General features: G+C 35.6%; 1 protein-coding gene across 2 annotated transcripts; it reads right to left on the reverse strand.

The window, feature by feature from the left end:
* Nucleotides 1-3,515: 3,515 nt before the first annotated feature.
* Nucleotides 3,516-5,572, reverse strand: LOC109191187 (transcription factor MYB1R1-like). Of its 2 annotated transcripts, XM_019341775.1 has the most exons (4): nt 5,114-5,572; nt 4,655-4,863; nt 4,082-4,139; nt 3,516-4,048 (listed from the first exon to the last, which is right to left on the reverse strand). In XM_019341775.1, exons 1-4 carry the CDS (start codon nt 5,421-5,423, stop codon nt 3,702-3,704), a joined length of 924 nt encoding a protein of 307 aa, XP_019197320.1. In that variant the 5' UTR covers nt 5,424-5,572; the 3' UTR covers nt 3,516-3,701. The 2 variants fall into 2 exon arrangements, with proteins under 2 accessions (XP_019197320.1, XP_019197319.1); XM_019341774.1 differs by having other exon boundaries at nt 3,516-4,139; nt 5,114-5,570.
* Nucleotides 5,573-16,879: the final 11,307 nt, after the last annotated feature.

A 16,879-nucleotide genomic window follows, 5' to 3' on the forward strand; every position in this document is an offset into this window, starting at 1 on the left:
GTAACATTTTTTTTAGCATTGTACGATTGGGAATGTTTTATGTCTGTTAGGAACAAGTGTTAGATAGATTTTGATGATACCAGACATGTTAAAAAGTTAGGTCCCCAATTATTTTTTATTTTCTACACTTAGGAAATTTTTCAATGTAAATATGAAATGTTCACTTAGAGGATGAATTTTACTAACCGGAAAGTAAACTAAGTTCGAAAAGTAACCTAAGGATAGTTAAGTCTCAGAAAGTCAGAATAGTAACTCTCGAAAGGTCATTTTCGAGAAGTCAAGTTCAGAAAAGCTGAAGATTTGAGAAGTTGAAAATTGAAGACCGGAAGGTTAAATGGTCAAATAATGGAAGGACCAACTTTGACTGGAAATTTGGGAAATGGAAAGTTAACTTAGCGAATAGTTAACACTTACGAAAAGTAAAGGATTGACTAAAAAAATTCAAATTCAAAAGGTTACTGAGGAATGATGCAAAAAGTTACCAACGAGAAGTCATGGTAACTTTACGAATCATCTGTTTGGACATTCTCTGAATGAACAATAAACTTCCGTCAAACATTGCAAAAGGAATGTTACTAAAGGAAAAACAGCCCTAGGTGCATTTTTCAAGAAAAATTTCTTGAAAAGTCAATACAAAAGGTGCAGTTTAGAAAACAAAAAGCAGACACCAAAAGTAGAGGCAACAGCTAGAAATCTGAGCAAAAGCAACATACGCATTACTCACTGGTCAATACATGAAGGATAATAGACATTTGAATTTGTTCTTTCCAACAAACATATTCAAATGAGTCTATAAATACCTCCATTCAAAACTAAATGAGGTATTGGTTAATTTACAAGTGTTAAAAGAGAACTCACAAGCATACAACCAATCAAACCCTTAACTAGTGAAAGAGAAACTCAAGAGCTAAAACTTCTAGATCAAGCTCAAGGCTTTGATAAACATTAAGAAGATTTCAAGTGAAGTCTCACTAGTACAGAACTATACATATGCGACCATTGTAAAAGACATTACGCGACCATTGTACAATGGTCAATACGTGCAAGAAATTAAAAAGGGCTTAACATTTTTTGCTGCGTACTTTGTTTCAAAACTTCTATCATAACTTTAAGTTTTCTTGGACTTAAAGTTTTCAAAAAAAGTTTTAAATTTCTACAAGTCTATTCACCCCCTCCCCTCTAGACTTGTAACCCAACTCCTCAGGACAAACAACGTCCCTTACTAATATTATGCGGAATGTCGCTTGATAATCCAAATGGTGAAAAGTCACTGCTCGGATTTGAGCTTCTTGTGACCTTATCCACTTTTCAGTCTCATTGCACTTCTTAGACAACCACTACTATTTAGCCAAATCAACTCTTCAAGATCTTCTAGCCTTGAACTCTTATGGTCCTTTACTATCTGGTTGTATATTCTCTAGGTAGTAATGTTTAGAGTACTATGTTACTGTTCAGATATTGACTTTCCTCGAGTACTATAGTTTGACCCTTTATAGAAGACGTTCTAGGATGTGAATACAAACGAAAAATCCTAAGTTCTAAACATTAAAAGTCGGGGGGTCTTAATTTCCTAATACATTTGGTATCATCAAAATCTATTACTCCTTCTGCAATCAAACCATACACATAAAATGAGACAGAAGAAGTACAAATTACTCCTATCCGTTCAAAATTTCATGCATAGGTTTTCCATAGATATGAGAGACCCTAGATTCGCCAAACCCCGGTCACTCCAAGATGATGCTATGTGTACTAGCTAACTTAATACAAACTCCACAGTCCTCATTTGGCCCACACCTAACTCAACTGGTAGAGAGATCATACATTTTGCTTTAGTGATATCGCTTGTGAACCCTACTAATGCAGTCCCAATTGGTTGCGACTGGTTCTTTGAAAGCCTCAACTTTAAAAACATGTCATGATACATCACATTCACGTTGCTGCCCGTGTACACCAGCACCCTTCGGGAAACAATACTATTGATATCCATTGAGATAACTAAGGCATCTTAGTGGGCAATCCCTTTTGGGGGTAACTTTTTATTAGTAAACACAATGAGCTCTATTTGCTATTTCTTCATATTGGTCGGGTCTCCCATAGACCCCATTTGTATCCATATTCTTTGTTGGACCACCAAAAATTACATTGATCACTACTTTTTGTTTTTTGTCAATCAAACCCTAGGCCCATTCGTCATTCTCAATTCCCTCGCTATAGGGGATTGGGTGAATGTCTTTTCCTTTCTCACCTCGAAATGTTCCTCTATAGCACATTGTCCTAATTTATAAAAATCTTGAAATCGATTTCCATTTTCAACCTTCGAACCTCATCAGTATCGTGTTTGTATCACACCCGGTGAAATTGAAAATACTTTGAATTGTTAATAGCTGGGGTTCTCCAACTGTTGGGGATGTAATCTCACTACATTGCTAGACCTCACTTGGTTGTGTTGTCAAAGGCATTAATAGTATTTGTAGGCAATTTATATCGTGCACCATGGCGCACATAGCAGTGTGCGCCCAGGCACAAAACGCGCGCGTTTCTTGTTGACGTCACTCCGTCCGTCCGAACAGACCAAACCTCATTATGTGTATTCAGTTAAAATTTTATATGTATTGTGTTATGAGTTTATATGTATTCAGTTAAGAGTTTATGTGTATTATGTTAACCAAACCCCATTATGTGTATTCAGTTAAAAATTTATGTGTATTGTGTTATAAGTTTATGTGTATTCAGTTAAGAGTTTATGTGTATTATGTTAACCAAACCACATTATGTGTATTTAGTTAAAAGTTTATGTGTATTATGTATTATGTTAATGTTAGATTATGTGTATTCTGTTATGAGTTTATGTATATTCTATTATGAGTTTATGTGATTCGAAACAGATAATTTTTTTTTTTTTTAAAGAACTTAACAAAATTGCGTCGTTTTGGGAGGCGCGGAGCGCATAGTGCCTATGTGCGCCGGGTGCACGGTATAACGATTGATATTTGTGGGATTAATAAGGGGCTACCTGGATAAATGGGCTTGGCCCCACGGGCACTCCAATTTAGCCATTGAGTTTGTTCAAATTTGTCTTAATTTGCTCTTGAGGGTTCTCATGTTTAGGATCTTTTAGTCGCTCCTTCATCCTCTCGTTTTTTTTGCCTCAGTTTACTTTCTCTGTCTCGACATACTGATGTGCTTGAAAATTTATATAGTAAATGATTTATTTTGCATTTCATGACTATCAAAAGTTTAAATAATACGGAGTATTTGGTATTGCAGAGTTGTTAATATTAAGTAGTATTTTAAATTTAGTGCGAATTTGATTAATTTTATCGATCGAGGATATTGGTTATGAGTTAATCTTCTAAGTTTGCAGTAGACCGTCCAATTCATTTTGAGAGTTTTAGTTTTAAAAAGAAAAATTAATTTTATAATTACTAAAAATCAGTATTTATAAAAAGGACCCCACCAGAGACGCCAGCGGACACACTTGCACACAAACATTAAACAGTGGATGGTCCACCTTGAACAAACACACCACTGTTATTCAAGATTCAGTTTTCCCCAGAACTAGAAATTAAGAAGCATAAAAGAAGTAGGCAGGCAAACAAATATTTTGTGTGTACAAAACAAAACAACAATTAAGATCTACTCAAACTCCTTAACCCAACCCACTCTAATATTATTCTTACTTATATAGAGTCTCTTATTTATGACACTATGATGGTGGTATCTCCATTGTTGAAGCTTGACATCCCTGGATATATTGGGTGCCTAGAAGAAGATGATGGACTCTGATTCACAGACAAAGACAGACTCAATGACAAAAACGAAGGCTCGGTGTCCATGCCTTGATTCAAGTTAAGCTCAATTCGTGCTGATGGATTAGTAGTCACTGGGCAGATAAACCTGGAAATTGGATTATTGACCTCGTCTGTTCGGGCAATGGCTAGATTTTCTATTGGCTTCTTCTCCTCAACTTGGACTGGTTGCAAAACAGGAGCAACTGTCACCGGTATACGAGAAACTGAAAATGGATTGATCCGGGATGGTTCTGAAGTAGGCAATGGCGTCGGTGGTGAGATAGCTGCCAGAGTCGAATTTTCTTGAGGAGCTTTTACATCTGCTGCTGTTGACATTGGAGTCACCTGTTTATCATAACAACACACAGTTAAAGAAACTCATTCTCATGATTACTTTGTGGGCTTATTTCCCCTGAAACAGGTTCTAAGAATCACTTGGCAGAGGTTGAATCCCAACCCAAAGCCCCCCACACCCTCGTCCGACATTGCAGGGCATTTGGAAAGATGTAAATCATGGTAACAGAGCTTTCGACTCTTCCCGAAATACTGAACCAGTGAGTTAAGCCCGGAACATGTAGTGTTCATTTATTAGATTCCAAAACATGGTATGTAAGAAATGCCATTCTTGGATTTTATCTTGTTTTCCCATTTCAATTAAACTCATAATGATATTATAGTTTCATGGGGCATATAATTACTATAATATTGTTCTATCCATTGCTCTAAGAAGAAAGATAAGAATGCATACTAAAGATCTTAGCAATTACTCCTAGAATTTAGTAATGCTACCAAAGGAAGAGGATTCAATTAATGCGAATGATCAAGGACAGGACAGATGTGATTGAATTACTATTTATTACCGAGTCTGTGGTAATGTCAAAGAGGCTAGATCGGCGGCGGCGGCGGTTGAGGTTGCTCCGGCGGAGGAAGTATTTCTGAGCATGACTTGCCACTTGTGTAGGGGTTCGAGTCTTCACAAAGTTTCTGGAGATTCCCCTCCAGTCTCCCTTCCCCACCTTCTGCAACCCTAATAGGAACAATTTGTGCTCTTCCTCCGTCCATGGAACTCCTAAAATAATCACCAAATAACAGCTTCATCAAAATCGCAATTGATTTATGTATATTTTTTAATTCAAACATTGAAATTGATTCTGTGTCTGGCTCACCAGTAAATTAGTTGCAGAAAACTGCTAAATCTAACAATTTTAGACAAATGAACCGAAGATATTGATAACAAATTAACAATCATCAATGAACTAATGAATGAAAAAATAAATTATATGAATCACATGTTAAAAATAAGTGAAGAGAAATCCGACCTCGCTTACGCTCGCGGCCGCTGCTAGGCTGGTGGAGGACGGCGTCGTCAGCCGAGGCATATCCCTCATCAGCCGGCGGCGGCGGCGGCGAGTTTTTGGCGGACTCGTTATTCTTGTTGGTATTGTTCGGCTGTTCATACTGGGACAAGTTATTGAGACTGACGCTCTTCCTCATGGGGTCCACCTTCACTCTAACTCCGAACAGCATGATCTCGGCGGCACCTCCGGCGCCGTCGACGGCCGAGTCATTCGCCGCCGAATCGCCGCACGTGCGCAAGCTGACATACTGCGAGCGGCAGAGCGCAGCCATCCGCGGTTCCCCTCTGATAAATCAACAACCACTTTATTGATCAATCAATCAATCAATCGATTGATTGAAATTATCATAAGATCGTCTGAAACTACGTTTACGTACGCTTTTCCGAAGTAGGGATACGACGGTCGACGAACATACGAGGCGTGGGTTTTGGGGTATATATATAGAAGGGGGAAGGAACCAGGTATGATGGCGACAGGGAAACCATGTGGCTAAAAGAACCACGTGCCAAGCACAAGGAAACAGCTCCCTCGAAGGAAGGTCACAAGATCAAATCTTTTAGACGGTATAAATTAAAGAAAGTATAAAACAGGATCAAATCTTTTAGACTGCAGTAATTAAAGAAAGTATAAATCAGGATCAAATCTTTTAAACTGTAGTAATTAAAGAATGTATAAAATAGATATTATCTTGTACGATCCTCCGGGCTTAAAGATTTTGGAAGGTCTAGATTTGATTCCTTATACAAATTCTTTTTTGGGTAGGGGATTCCTTATGCAAGATTAGAATCTCTTATACATACATAAATATTAGGATAGTGTGACTCATGATTTACCTAGATAATGATTTTAAATGGAGCCAATGATTTACCTAGGTAGTGATTTTAAATGGAATTTTGTAGGTTAAAGATTAATTCGATAAAGTTGAGATCTATGTAAAAAGGAAAAAAAAATACCATCATCACAGTTATGCCACGTGGCGCTCAATCAACGGTTTATCCGTTTCTTGCTCCTTAGCTTTCCCTGTTTTATTGAAAATCTCACCTCATATTTTGGGCCGTTTCGGGTCATACCCGGCCGTTATAAGGATACCTCATTTATTTGATTTTTTATTTTTATTTTTTGGTTTTTTAATAAGTTAGGTTTTTCGATCATTATCGCGTGGACCATAATTCACATAGTTGTGTGAATCACAATTAAAAACACATAAAATATATTATTCTAACATATAAAGTATATTATTTTAACTCATAAAATACATTTATCTTACCCAAGAAATTTCATTAATCTAACCCAAAGTGTATTATACATTATTCTAACTCATAAAATACATTATCTTATTTCAGAAATTTCATTAATCTAAACATAGAAAGTATATTATTCTACCACAAAATATTTATTATTCTAACACGCGTGGAACAAAGATCACTTTTATATATATATATATATATATATATATATATATATATATATATATATATATTCTTTATTTAACACGGGATTATGTTGGTCAATTCATAATATAATAACTGATAAATAAAAATAATTTTATTGCCAATTTTATCTTGGTATTTAAAAAAAAAAAAAAAAAAAGAGAATTGTCCTTATAGCTTTATCCTAATTTATTACCACTAGTCACGTGCTATTAAAGTAAACTTACCTAATTATTTTTAAAATTTTCCATATTTAACCTTTTACAAGTCAATAAGGTGAAAATCTAATTAATCTTCTAAACTTTTGAGTAATCCAGAAATAACTAAACAAGTATACTTTTTAGATGCTACTAAAGAAAAGGTATATTTGTTTGTTTGATTTGTCAATTTCTGGATTTCTTAGTGTGTTCCTACTCATTTCAATATGAACATTTGTATAATAAAAAATAAAAAGTTGAACACTAATTTATTTAAAATCAAAATGTATGTTCAATATATCAGCAGAAATTTTTTACAATATAGTATGTTGTGTCCAAACTTTCTTAGGTCACCAATTTAATCAAAGTAACTAAGACACTTATGTTTAATCCTCTAGGTCACTTTTAGTATCAGATTTATAATCAAGTGAGAACCAACCTTTATTTGCGAATTGCGAATTTGTGAAGGATTGCACCGCAACTACTACATGATTGCACTGCTACGGCTCCCAGGCATTCTTGGAGGACCTTACGGTGCAATCATGTAGTAAGTGCGGTACAATTCTTCACAAGTTTGCAGTTCGCAGGTTAAAGTCGGTTTTCACGAAATTATGGACCTTTAGTGTCATATTTTCTTTTGTAGTTGTGCAACATAGTGTCATATCGGGTGAGTACTTTTCAAAATAAGGTATTTTAAAACTTTATTTATAAAAATATGATTCTTTTTAACTTATTTTAATTTTAAAGTAGGTATATTTGCATATTATTATTATTATTTTTTTTTTATCGCATAGTATTTCTACATCATTATCGGTCATGCATTTTGTCAAACCATTATCAACATATCATACACTTACAAACCTAGGTCACTTAAATAATAAATAAGAGTTTTGTTAATTTTACTACAATATCAATTTTTTATTTTTTATTATTTTATCTAATATTGCCATTAATTAGAAAGAAACTACAAAAAGTATAAAATCCTTCCCCAAAATAAAATTCTTATAAACCTAAAACTCTTAATTAATGGAATATCTCGATCTTATATAACTATCCCTAAAATATTTCTTAACTAAATTACATATAAGTATTTCTAAATATATTTTTTCTAAATATATTTTAGAAATAACTACAAGAAATTTAGAAAAGATCTAAAATATATAAATCTTTTTAAGCCAACTACCATGTAGTGCGATGACATCCCGGTTACCATTCCAAATGGGTGGTCATAGGTTCGAAATCCGGTGGTGAAGCTTAAATTCTTTGGGCTGAAAATATTTGAGAAAATATATAACAAATACTACCTTATAATCATATGAGTATTTCAAAAAAAATAATTTTTTTCAAAATGAAATGTCTTTTAAGATCCTTCATCATTCTTGCAATGGAAATACTTATGTATTTAGGTAGAAAGATTATAAGAAAATTAAAAGAGTTAAATCCATTTTTGGTCCTACATTTATTGCGCGTTGCACACAATTTGTCCGCATTTATTAATTTTGTCACATTTTGTCCAAACTTAACTAAAGTTGGACAATATTAGTCCACCGTCACAATTGACGTTAAGGCTCTGTGAAATAGAAGGACATTTTTGTCCTTTCAAGTGTTGTTCTTCATCAGCCAAGCTCTGTCGTTGCAGACTGCAGCTTCAATTCATCATGCTCATTCGCCTCTCTGTTGTCCTACACTCTTCCTCTCCCTCGTCGCAGCCAGAGAACAGTCAAAGGCTATGTGGTCCATAATAGAAGCAAAAGGGTCTTCAAGAGGTGCCTTGTAAATTTGTAATGGCCATCTGGGGATGATTAAAATTCTTTCCCGTAAGGTCATCCCCTCTGAGTAAAGCATTCCATTGCCACATGTCCCACATGATACTAGCAGCACTAAAGAGTGCAGCAAATGCATTTTCTGGGCTGGCAAGCAAGATATTATAGTTGTTCATTCTTAGGCGGTATAAAATACCAGCAGATTCACAAGAAACTTAACAAGTCTGAAGGGCTGAAAACCTGCAATTACAGATGCCGCCTTTGCAGCCTCTTGGTGAATGCCGACTTCTTAAAAATCAAGAAGGCTCACTAGCACAACTATGAAGTTATTGATTTCAATGGCGGCTTCCACATACCTTTCATCTTCTTGAATCGCTTCATTGAAGGCCACCAGAGCTTCTTTCTTCATCTGGGCACGCCCGATTTTCAGCCTTGACAACAAATCAGTGATGTAAAACTTGATATCCTCGCCCGATACCGATGCGCTGGGCCGCAAAACCACAATTGTCTAGACACATAAGACGTGGAATCAGTAAATTCACTGTTATTTTGAACAATAACAGCGGCGGCCATACACTTTCCATCAGGTAAGTTCTAGATCTAAACTGGGCGTTGCACAAATCCAATCACTTTTATAAAATTTGCGGTCTTACCTTGGAACGGAATTTCACTAGGCCTGCGCCAAGAAGGAGCGGGACCTGATTCTCTTGTAAGTTTTACAAGGCTAAACACATATGATGCAGTGGGGGGTAAGGATTCTTTGGGTTTTGTGGTTCCAGTTCTCGCAGTCCTGGAGGAACCAAAAGAAGCTTGTTGGAGGACTGCTAGAGCTTGTATCAATAAAATTGGCTATGAGGATGACCGAGATGTTGTGAGATTTGGGTAGGGAGTGACTTTATTAGCAAATTCATCGTTCCAGAGTTGAGTTCGGAAATAGGGCAAGGCGAAAATCTAGGGCTATGTAGACTCTGTTACTCTGCCATGGCTGGGAGCACGGAAAAGGGAAAATAGGAGCTGATGAAGAATAGCATTTGAAAGGACAAAACTGCCCTTCTATTTCACGGGGATTTAACGTTAATTGTGACGGCAGACTAAAATTGTCCAACTTTTATTAAGTCTGGACAAAATGTGGTAAAATTAATAACGGACTAAATGTGTCCAACGCACAATAAATGTAGGACCAAAAATGGATTTAACTCAAATTAAAAAAATTTATTGTTAACTGAAAATTTAATTTTGCAAAAACTTTTACTTTATACTACTTATTCCCTTTCAATTCCCATGTATACCAAACATTGGAATTGAAATTCCCAGTAATTCTATTCCTGTCAACCAAACACTAGAATTTAAATTCCCACTTTATTCCCAGTAATTCAACTCCCATGAAATTACAATTCATTTCCCACATAATTCCCCCCTCCAACCAAACGCCCTATTTTATGCTTAAAGAGTTTTGTCCCAATAAATGTTAATTTTAAATAAAATAATAGAAGAATAATAAATAGGTATTCTGATAAAATGAAACAATTATTGTCACAAAAGGCGAATTGAAATCTCTCGTTGGCGCAACACCCCCTATCCTGCTAGCCCAATAGGATAAATAGAACAATTCAAATTTATTCTTTAAGTGACGTGGGTTTAATTCTTTGATGTACTGAAAATTTGTAGCCACTATTCGATGGTGCACTCAGGGTGAAGTATGCCTTGTAATCCTAGCTAGCAAATAACCATAGAGAGGTAAATCAACTTAGTTTGCATATAGCTGATCTGGCTAGTTCAAACCACGAAAACTCACATGAATTTGAACTTAGAACCTTTTAATTACTAAAGTAAATGTCCAACCAACTAGGTTGAAGTTGTCCCAACTTATATTTAATTCTTAATTAGTTTAATCTCGAGTAATATTCAAATAATATTTTATAATAAATGTTAGCATAAAACATTTTTATAATTTTTTTTTGTTACAATTAAAATTAACAATTAGTATGTATATTGATACATAAATGCTAAGAAAATTATCACACCAACCAGACAATAAACTCATACTCATACATCATAAATACATGAAAGTTAAAAAAAAAAAAATTGAAAGAAGCTATTAAAGCAGCATATATAACCACTTTTGTCCCTAAAGATTGTTAGTATGAGGTTTAAAATATACCTTCTCATACAACGGAGAAACAAAAAGTAACATGTATAATTGAGAAGCGAAAAAGTGTTATTTTCTAATAATTTAAGATGAAAAATGTCATTTTTCTTAAGTAAAATTATAATTAAATATATAAAATTTATGATAATAATGATACATACAATCATATATATTATATTTTTTGAGCAATAAATATATAATACATTAATAAATATTTGTATCTAAACAACCTTGTGAATGTGAATGGCAAAATAATTTGGGCGGGATTTTAAATGGTAGTATCATTTTTGTTAAATATAGATAAACTAGTTATACTGTGTGCATTGCGCAATTAAATTAATACTCAACACTAAAATTAAAATAAGTAAATACTTACTACAAATTTTGAACATTAAATAATTAATATAAAATAAAAATAATTATTTTTAATATAATCAAAATGAGTATTTTTAACTTGTAATAAAAATAGTAGCAAAGATGAGTATTGAATATTGATGTATATATAGTTATATATAATCGAAAAATAAAAATAATGTCCTAACAATTTTCATATTAAAATAAATTAAGTTTCTTAATTCGATATTGCTGAGTTAGTAAAACTTAACTTTTTTTTTTTTTTTTTTTTTTAAGTGACATGATTATAATAGGCTTACTGATGTTGTTGTCGAATAGTAATTAAAGAGTTATGCAATTAAGTTATAATATATTAATTCATAAGTTTTCTTGTGTATATATGATTGAGACCTCAATTGTTGTTACATGTCAATTATTCATCTTGTAAACTCTCATTGATATTTTGAAATATTATTATTTTTCCTATAAAATTGATTAGATAATGAAATTTTTGCATTTAAATTCTTAAAATAGAGAGAAATTTTGTCTCATATTGTGTACTCATTGCTTACTATATTCGTAACTACATTTCAGTAACATTCTTACTGTCATTGGTGCTTTCATAGAGAGCCTGAGATTAACTCTCAAGTAGGGTATCTCATAGGTCCATCTTTTTCATCAACGAGCTTGAACAATGACTTTATTTGGATCAAGCAACTCCTATAGTTCCCGCAATGTAAACTCCAATTACAACGATAGCAGACACAACCAGTTGACAAACTCACGTGATCTCCATGACCAACTCAATAACAATCGTGCCAGAGGGCAGCAAGGGCCCGAAATGCTAGCTCTGCCTACTGACCTCCAGGCAAGTTTGTAGGTCATACAACAAGCAACATTGTCATAGACCCACTTGGGGGCACTGGTGCAAAATCTAGTTTCCCCGCTACCATCTCAAGATGAAGATGAGGTGATGTCGCCACAATTGGAGAAACCCAACTGCGCGATACCGCTTTGAAACTTGACCCCGCTCAATGGTAAGAGGGACTGGGTGCTAAGGCCTCCATACAAAGGTGAGGAAGGAAGATGTTCAAGAGGGTTGGTCGATTGGATGACCGGCCGTATCTAGATCCGTCCTAGAGCGGTTGGGTGCATGGGTGCCTGCCCAGGAGAAGTTGGGGAAACAACTAAGGGCTAAGGGATCGTAAGCCAAGGGATTGGATAAGAACCAATCTAGAGCGGCGGTAGATAAGGGGAACATTCCCAACACTCAGAAATGGTAGGTGACTCTGGTAGGCCAGCTCTGTGCAAACCCACCATGTAGAGACTGACCCCGAGCAGGCAAGATAATGGGATTGAGCCGCTACAAAAGAAGATGAAGAATTAGAGAAGATAGTGGAGACTAAGGAGCAATCACCCAAACCTGAAGTACAAATGGCGGCACAATTTATTCTAAGTATATAGATGCACTCATCCCCAAATACTTTAGGCTTTTAGCTATTAAGGCCTACATCGGGACATCTGACCCGCATGTGCACATGATGAGGTATAAGGCGACTATGGTGATGATCGGGACAAATGATGCAATCATGTGTGTGGCGTTCATGTCCACGCTAGAGGGGTGACCCGATACTATTTCAACACAATCCTAGATAGGTTAATACAAAATTTTGTTGAATTGTCAAAGAACTTATTACATACTTCTCTAACAACATTCGGTGCAAGAAATACTTTTCTCACTTCTGCGCGGTTAGACAGAGCAAAGGTGAAAGTCGAAAGGATTTCATGGGGAAATGGAAAAAAGAAGTAAACAACATGTACGACTTCGATGTGGAGGAAACTATTTTAATTTTCACCCAGGCACTAAGATCGAGAGTAGAAAGAACATGTACGACTTCGAACATTTGGACACTAGCCACCTTTGGTCTTATTATGAGTTTATGAGGATGGCTAACCATTTTGTAGAAGCGAAGAAGGCCGGTAAGAATAAGAAAGAAGAAAGGGAAGGCAAGGGATGAAGAAAATCGACGAAAATTGGTTCAACCAAGTGTCGGACTCGACCCAAGCAAAGAAGAGGTAGAGACCAGTTTTCATAAAATCCCCGCTTGGTCCCCTTACACCATTTAACCCCACTCACCCCTCTGGTTAGCATAATCTTGGATCAAGCTGGAGAAATGGAGATAGTGCAATTTTTGGAGGAATGCATGAAAGTATCTCTGAAGGTAGAACAAACTAAATACAGAAAGGTTGGCCATGATATGGACGAGTGTAACATTTTGAAGAGACATATAAAGGAGCTCATTCAAAGGGGATATTTTAGTCAATTTGTGAAGTTGCCAAGGCAAAAACAACAACATCCACAACAATGCCAACCCAAAAATGTGTTACAAAAGGGTGATGGCTCCGAGCCATCCACATTTGGCATGAAAAAGAGGGAGTACGACTAGATCATAGAGGAAGGGGAAAAGGGGTTTGAGGGGGAGACCACACAATGCAATAAGCAAATCATCCACTAATATGGTGGGAAGTGAGAAACCAACTAGCCATTAAGTAAGGGAAGATTCCATAATAGGATTACCACAACTATTGATCATGGTTTACCCAGATTAATTTTGTCTTCCAAAACCAGTATAAAACATTTCTATTTTAATCATTGCATTGGCTAAGTATGAGGGGATGAAATTTCACCTAAAAAAAGGTGAGGCCCAGCCTCAACCAACACTGCTGGAAATTATGGAATTTCCGACCACCTGAAAGTGATCTTAAATCAAGTCGAAAGCCTTGTTCCAACCACTTTTGGTATCCGGAAAAATCTTTGTTGCTATTTCCGACCACTTTTTTGCTTTCGACTTGATTTAAGATCACTTTCAGGTGGTCGGAAATTCCATAATTTCCAATAGTGCAAGTTTCAAGTTTTAATAAAAATGGTTGATGTCATGCCTCGACTAAGTTTGAAAAAATAAAACTACCATGCCCTAAGGGTGTCAAAGGTCAAACATTGCCCATCAAAGGAAAGTAGTGGCATGGTCCCTTAGCTAAAAAAATACTTAAAGTTTTGGCAAAGGGCTCACTATTGCGCTCAACTATAACGGAGTCGAGGGGTCTGACCTTTACCGGTGTCCAACGAGTAGTGGATCCTTCATTGAGAAACACTTAGAGGTTTGCTCGGTTGGATTAGTGGCGCACATGTACCCAAGTTCAAAATCATGGAAATTCGAGTTATAATTCTGTTATTGGCATTGGCGTAAACCATAAAGGGGTTGAGAAAAAAAAAAACATACGTAGAAGGTAGAGGCAGTGGTCGAGGACCATCCTCAACTAGCATTGGGGCCGATGTCCATTCTCAACTCCGCATGGCACAAGGAATATGACCATCCTCGGCTATGGATAGCCAAGGACTATCCTTAACCATGGCTACCAAATACCGTGCTCAGCTACACATAGTCGATGACCATCCTCGATCACGAATGACCGAGGGCTATCCTTGATCATGAGATGGCTAAGGTCCGTCCTTAGCCACTAACACAAGGCTGAGGACCATCCTTGGCCATCATGGCCAATGAGCACCCTCGACCATGCATGGCTAAGGACGATCCTCGGCCATGAGAGGCTATGTCGAGGTTCATATTCGGCAGCGCATGTCCAGGGGCCATCATCAACCATGGGATCCTAAGGTTTCCCCGCGAAACACGAGATTGAGTTTGTCCTTGCTACTTCGATTACGTACGTCTAAGTTGGCTACATGATCATGACCCCCTCGGCTCCAAGTTGTGGTAGGTTTTCGTGTTGTTGCATATAGACCAAAATTAAACTATGGAAGGGGTGGCTTTGACTATTATTACTTCAAAGCTGACTCCAATATACTTGCAGCTCAGGAGTAAGGGGTCGGTGACATGATAGTTGGGTAATTGTATGGTCTCATATCTAACCAGGAACACTCTTGATCTAACTCAAAGTAGTCAAAACAATTAAGATAATCAAACAATAACGTCAAGAGCAGTTGAGTAGGGAGTAGGGAGAATTGTCGCACTTAACACAAAGTTAGTTACTGCAGTTATTAGGAGAACCTTGTAGTTATTAGGGGCATTAAATATGGAGTCGTTGTACTTATTAGATCGGATTAATTACCCATTAGCTAGTGCAAATACTTAGTTCATGTAGCAGGTAGGGGGCACATTAAAACGTTGTACTTATAACTGCCGACAACACAATCGTTTACTCCTTACTATATATATGCGTGTGTGTGTTTTGAAATATAAAGAATAAAATATACTAAAGTTTTGTTTTATTTAAAATTGTTTTAATTTATATTTTTTTGGCGTGCATCTCATTGATAAATTACTAAGTATAATATTATAGTACAAGTTTTAATGTAAATAACATTTTTTATGTATTATTTTGTAGAGTAATTTATCTTTTCTTCATTTGTAGTTTAAAATAGGAGGTTTAAAGATTAATAAGACATGATAATATGGTAGTAAGTATAGTAAATTAGAGTAGAACATGATTTGGTTGGTATGCACAACAATCAAGCTAGGTTGAAGGTTGTACTATAGGATTAGATTAAGGGTGCAAGTGGATAGGTAAAGAAATGAGGATCACGTGAAAAAAGAAATGCTTAGTAGATTGATTAACTGACAATCTTGTCTAACTACACATATATAAATATTCAAATGCTAGCAAGATGCCTTGTTATTGTGGACTCCTAACAGGGCTGCTTCCTTTTCGATCTATCACTATATGATTCGATATTTTACTTAATTTCTAGCTAGGGACTACCTAATCGCTCACCTATTTAATTATTATCCCTTTCTCTCGTTTTCATTTTAATAACTTTTTATATACAAAAGAAACACATTATGGCCCTATATGATAAACTGCTCTTAGAGGGTATAACTAGTTGATAACATTAACTGATTGTAGAAAGATATTTAGTAAATTAGCTGTTAGCTGATAACTGTTTGGTATAATTTTTTTTTAAAAAAACTAATTGAAAAAGTTGCTTTGAACAACTTTTTGAATTTTAGCATTTTGGAGTTACAAAAAGCTAATTAACCAAACACTTATATTAAATTTTTAACCAAGTCAAACAACTAATATATAGTGGTCAAATAAGCCAAAATTGGTCTATAGGTTGATTATTTTACCAAACAGGGCCTATATAAATTTAAGCCACAAAACTCTAACGATGTCAACAAAAACAAACAAGAAGGAAAAAATGTCAAATAAGTCCCTAAATTTTACTTAAAAAGTCAATTAAGTCTTTAAACTTTCCAAAGTTACAATTAAATTCATAAACGTGTTATTTTGAAGCATTGAATATCAGAAACTAGTTGGTGTCCTGTAATTGCAAGTCATTACTAGGGTTCCGTCGATTCTTCGACCAATTTCGATGAGCCTCTGATTGATTTCTGACGATAAACACTGGCAACTAGCGATCGTCAAATGGTCTCCGATCGCGTTTGGAGAAGGCAAACCTTAGTCTAGCCTTCTCCAAACGCAACCAGTCAGAATTTGATCTGAGACTCACCGGAGTTGGTCGGAGGGTCGCCGAAACCCTAGTGACTTGCAATTACAAGTCACCAATTGGTTTCTACGCTACAATGATCCAAAATAATATGTTTATAGATTTAATTGCAACTTTTGAAAGTATAGTTTAAGGGTCTAATTAATTTTTTAGCTAAAATTGAAGTGCCTATTTGATCATTTTTCTTTAAAAAAAACAAAAACAAAAAACTGAATGCCAACGCAATAGACAAGTCTTCAAAAGGATTAGACTCAAGTAATAAATGATCAAATTAGTTGTCATCAAGTGAACACAGAAATTAAACTCTCTATGAATATATGTTGTATAG

This window comes from Ipomoea nil, unplaced genomic scaffold (assembly GCF_001879475.1).
Source record: "Ipomoea nil cultivar Tokyo-kokei standard unplaced genomic scaffold, Asagao_1.1 scaffold1617, whole genome shotgun sequence".
In the NCBI taxonomy this organism is placed as follows: domain Eukaryota; kingdom Viridiplantae; phylum Streptophyta; class Magnoliopsida; order Solanales; family Convolvulaceae; genus Ipomoea; species Ipomoea nil.

Coding starts and splice junctions, on each gene's coding strand:
- LOC109191187 (XM_019341774.1), bottom strand. CDS start 5,423: ATGGCTGCGCTCTGCCGCTCGCAGTATGTCAGCTTGCGCACGTGCGGC. Junction 4,864..5,113: donor CGGCCGCGAGCGTAAGCGAG/GTCGGATTTCTC, acceptor TGATTATTTTAG/GAGTTCCATGGACGGAGGAA. Junction 4,140..4,654: donor TTGACATTACCACAGACTCG/GTAATAAATAGT, acceptor TATGATAAACAG/GTGACTCCAATGTCAACAGC.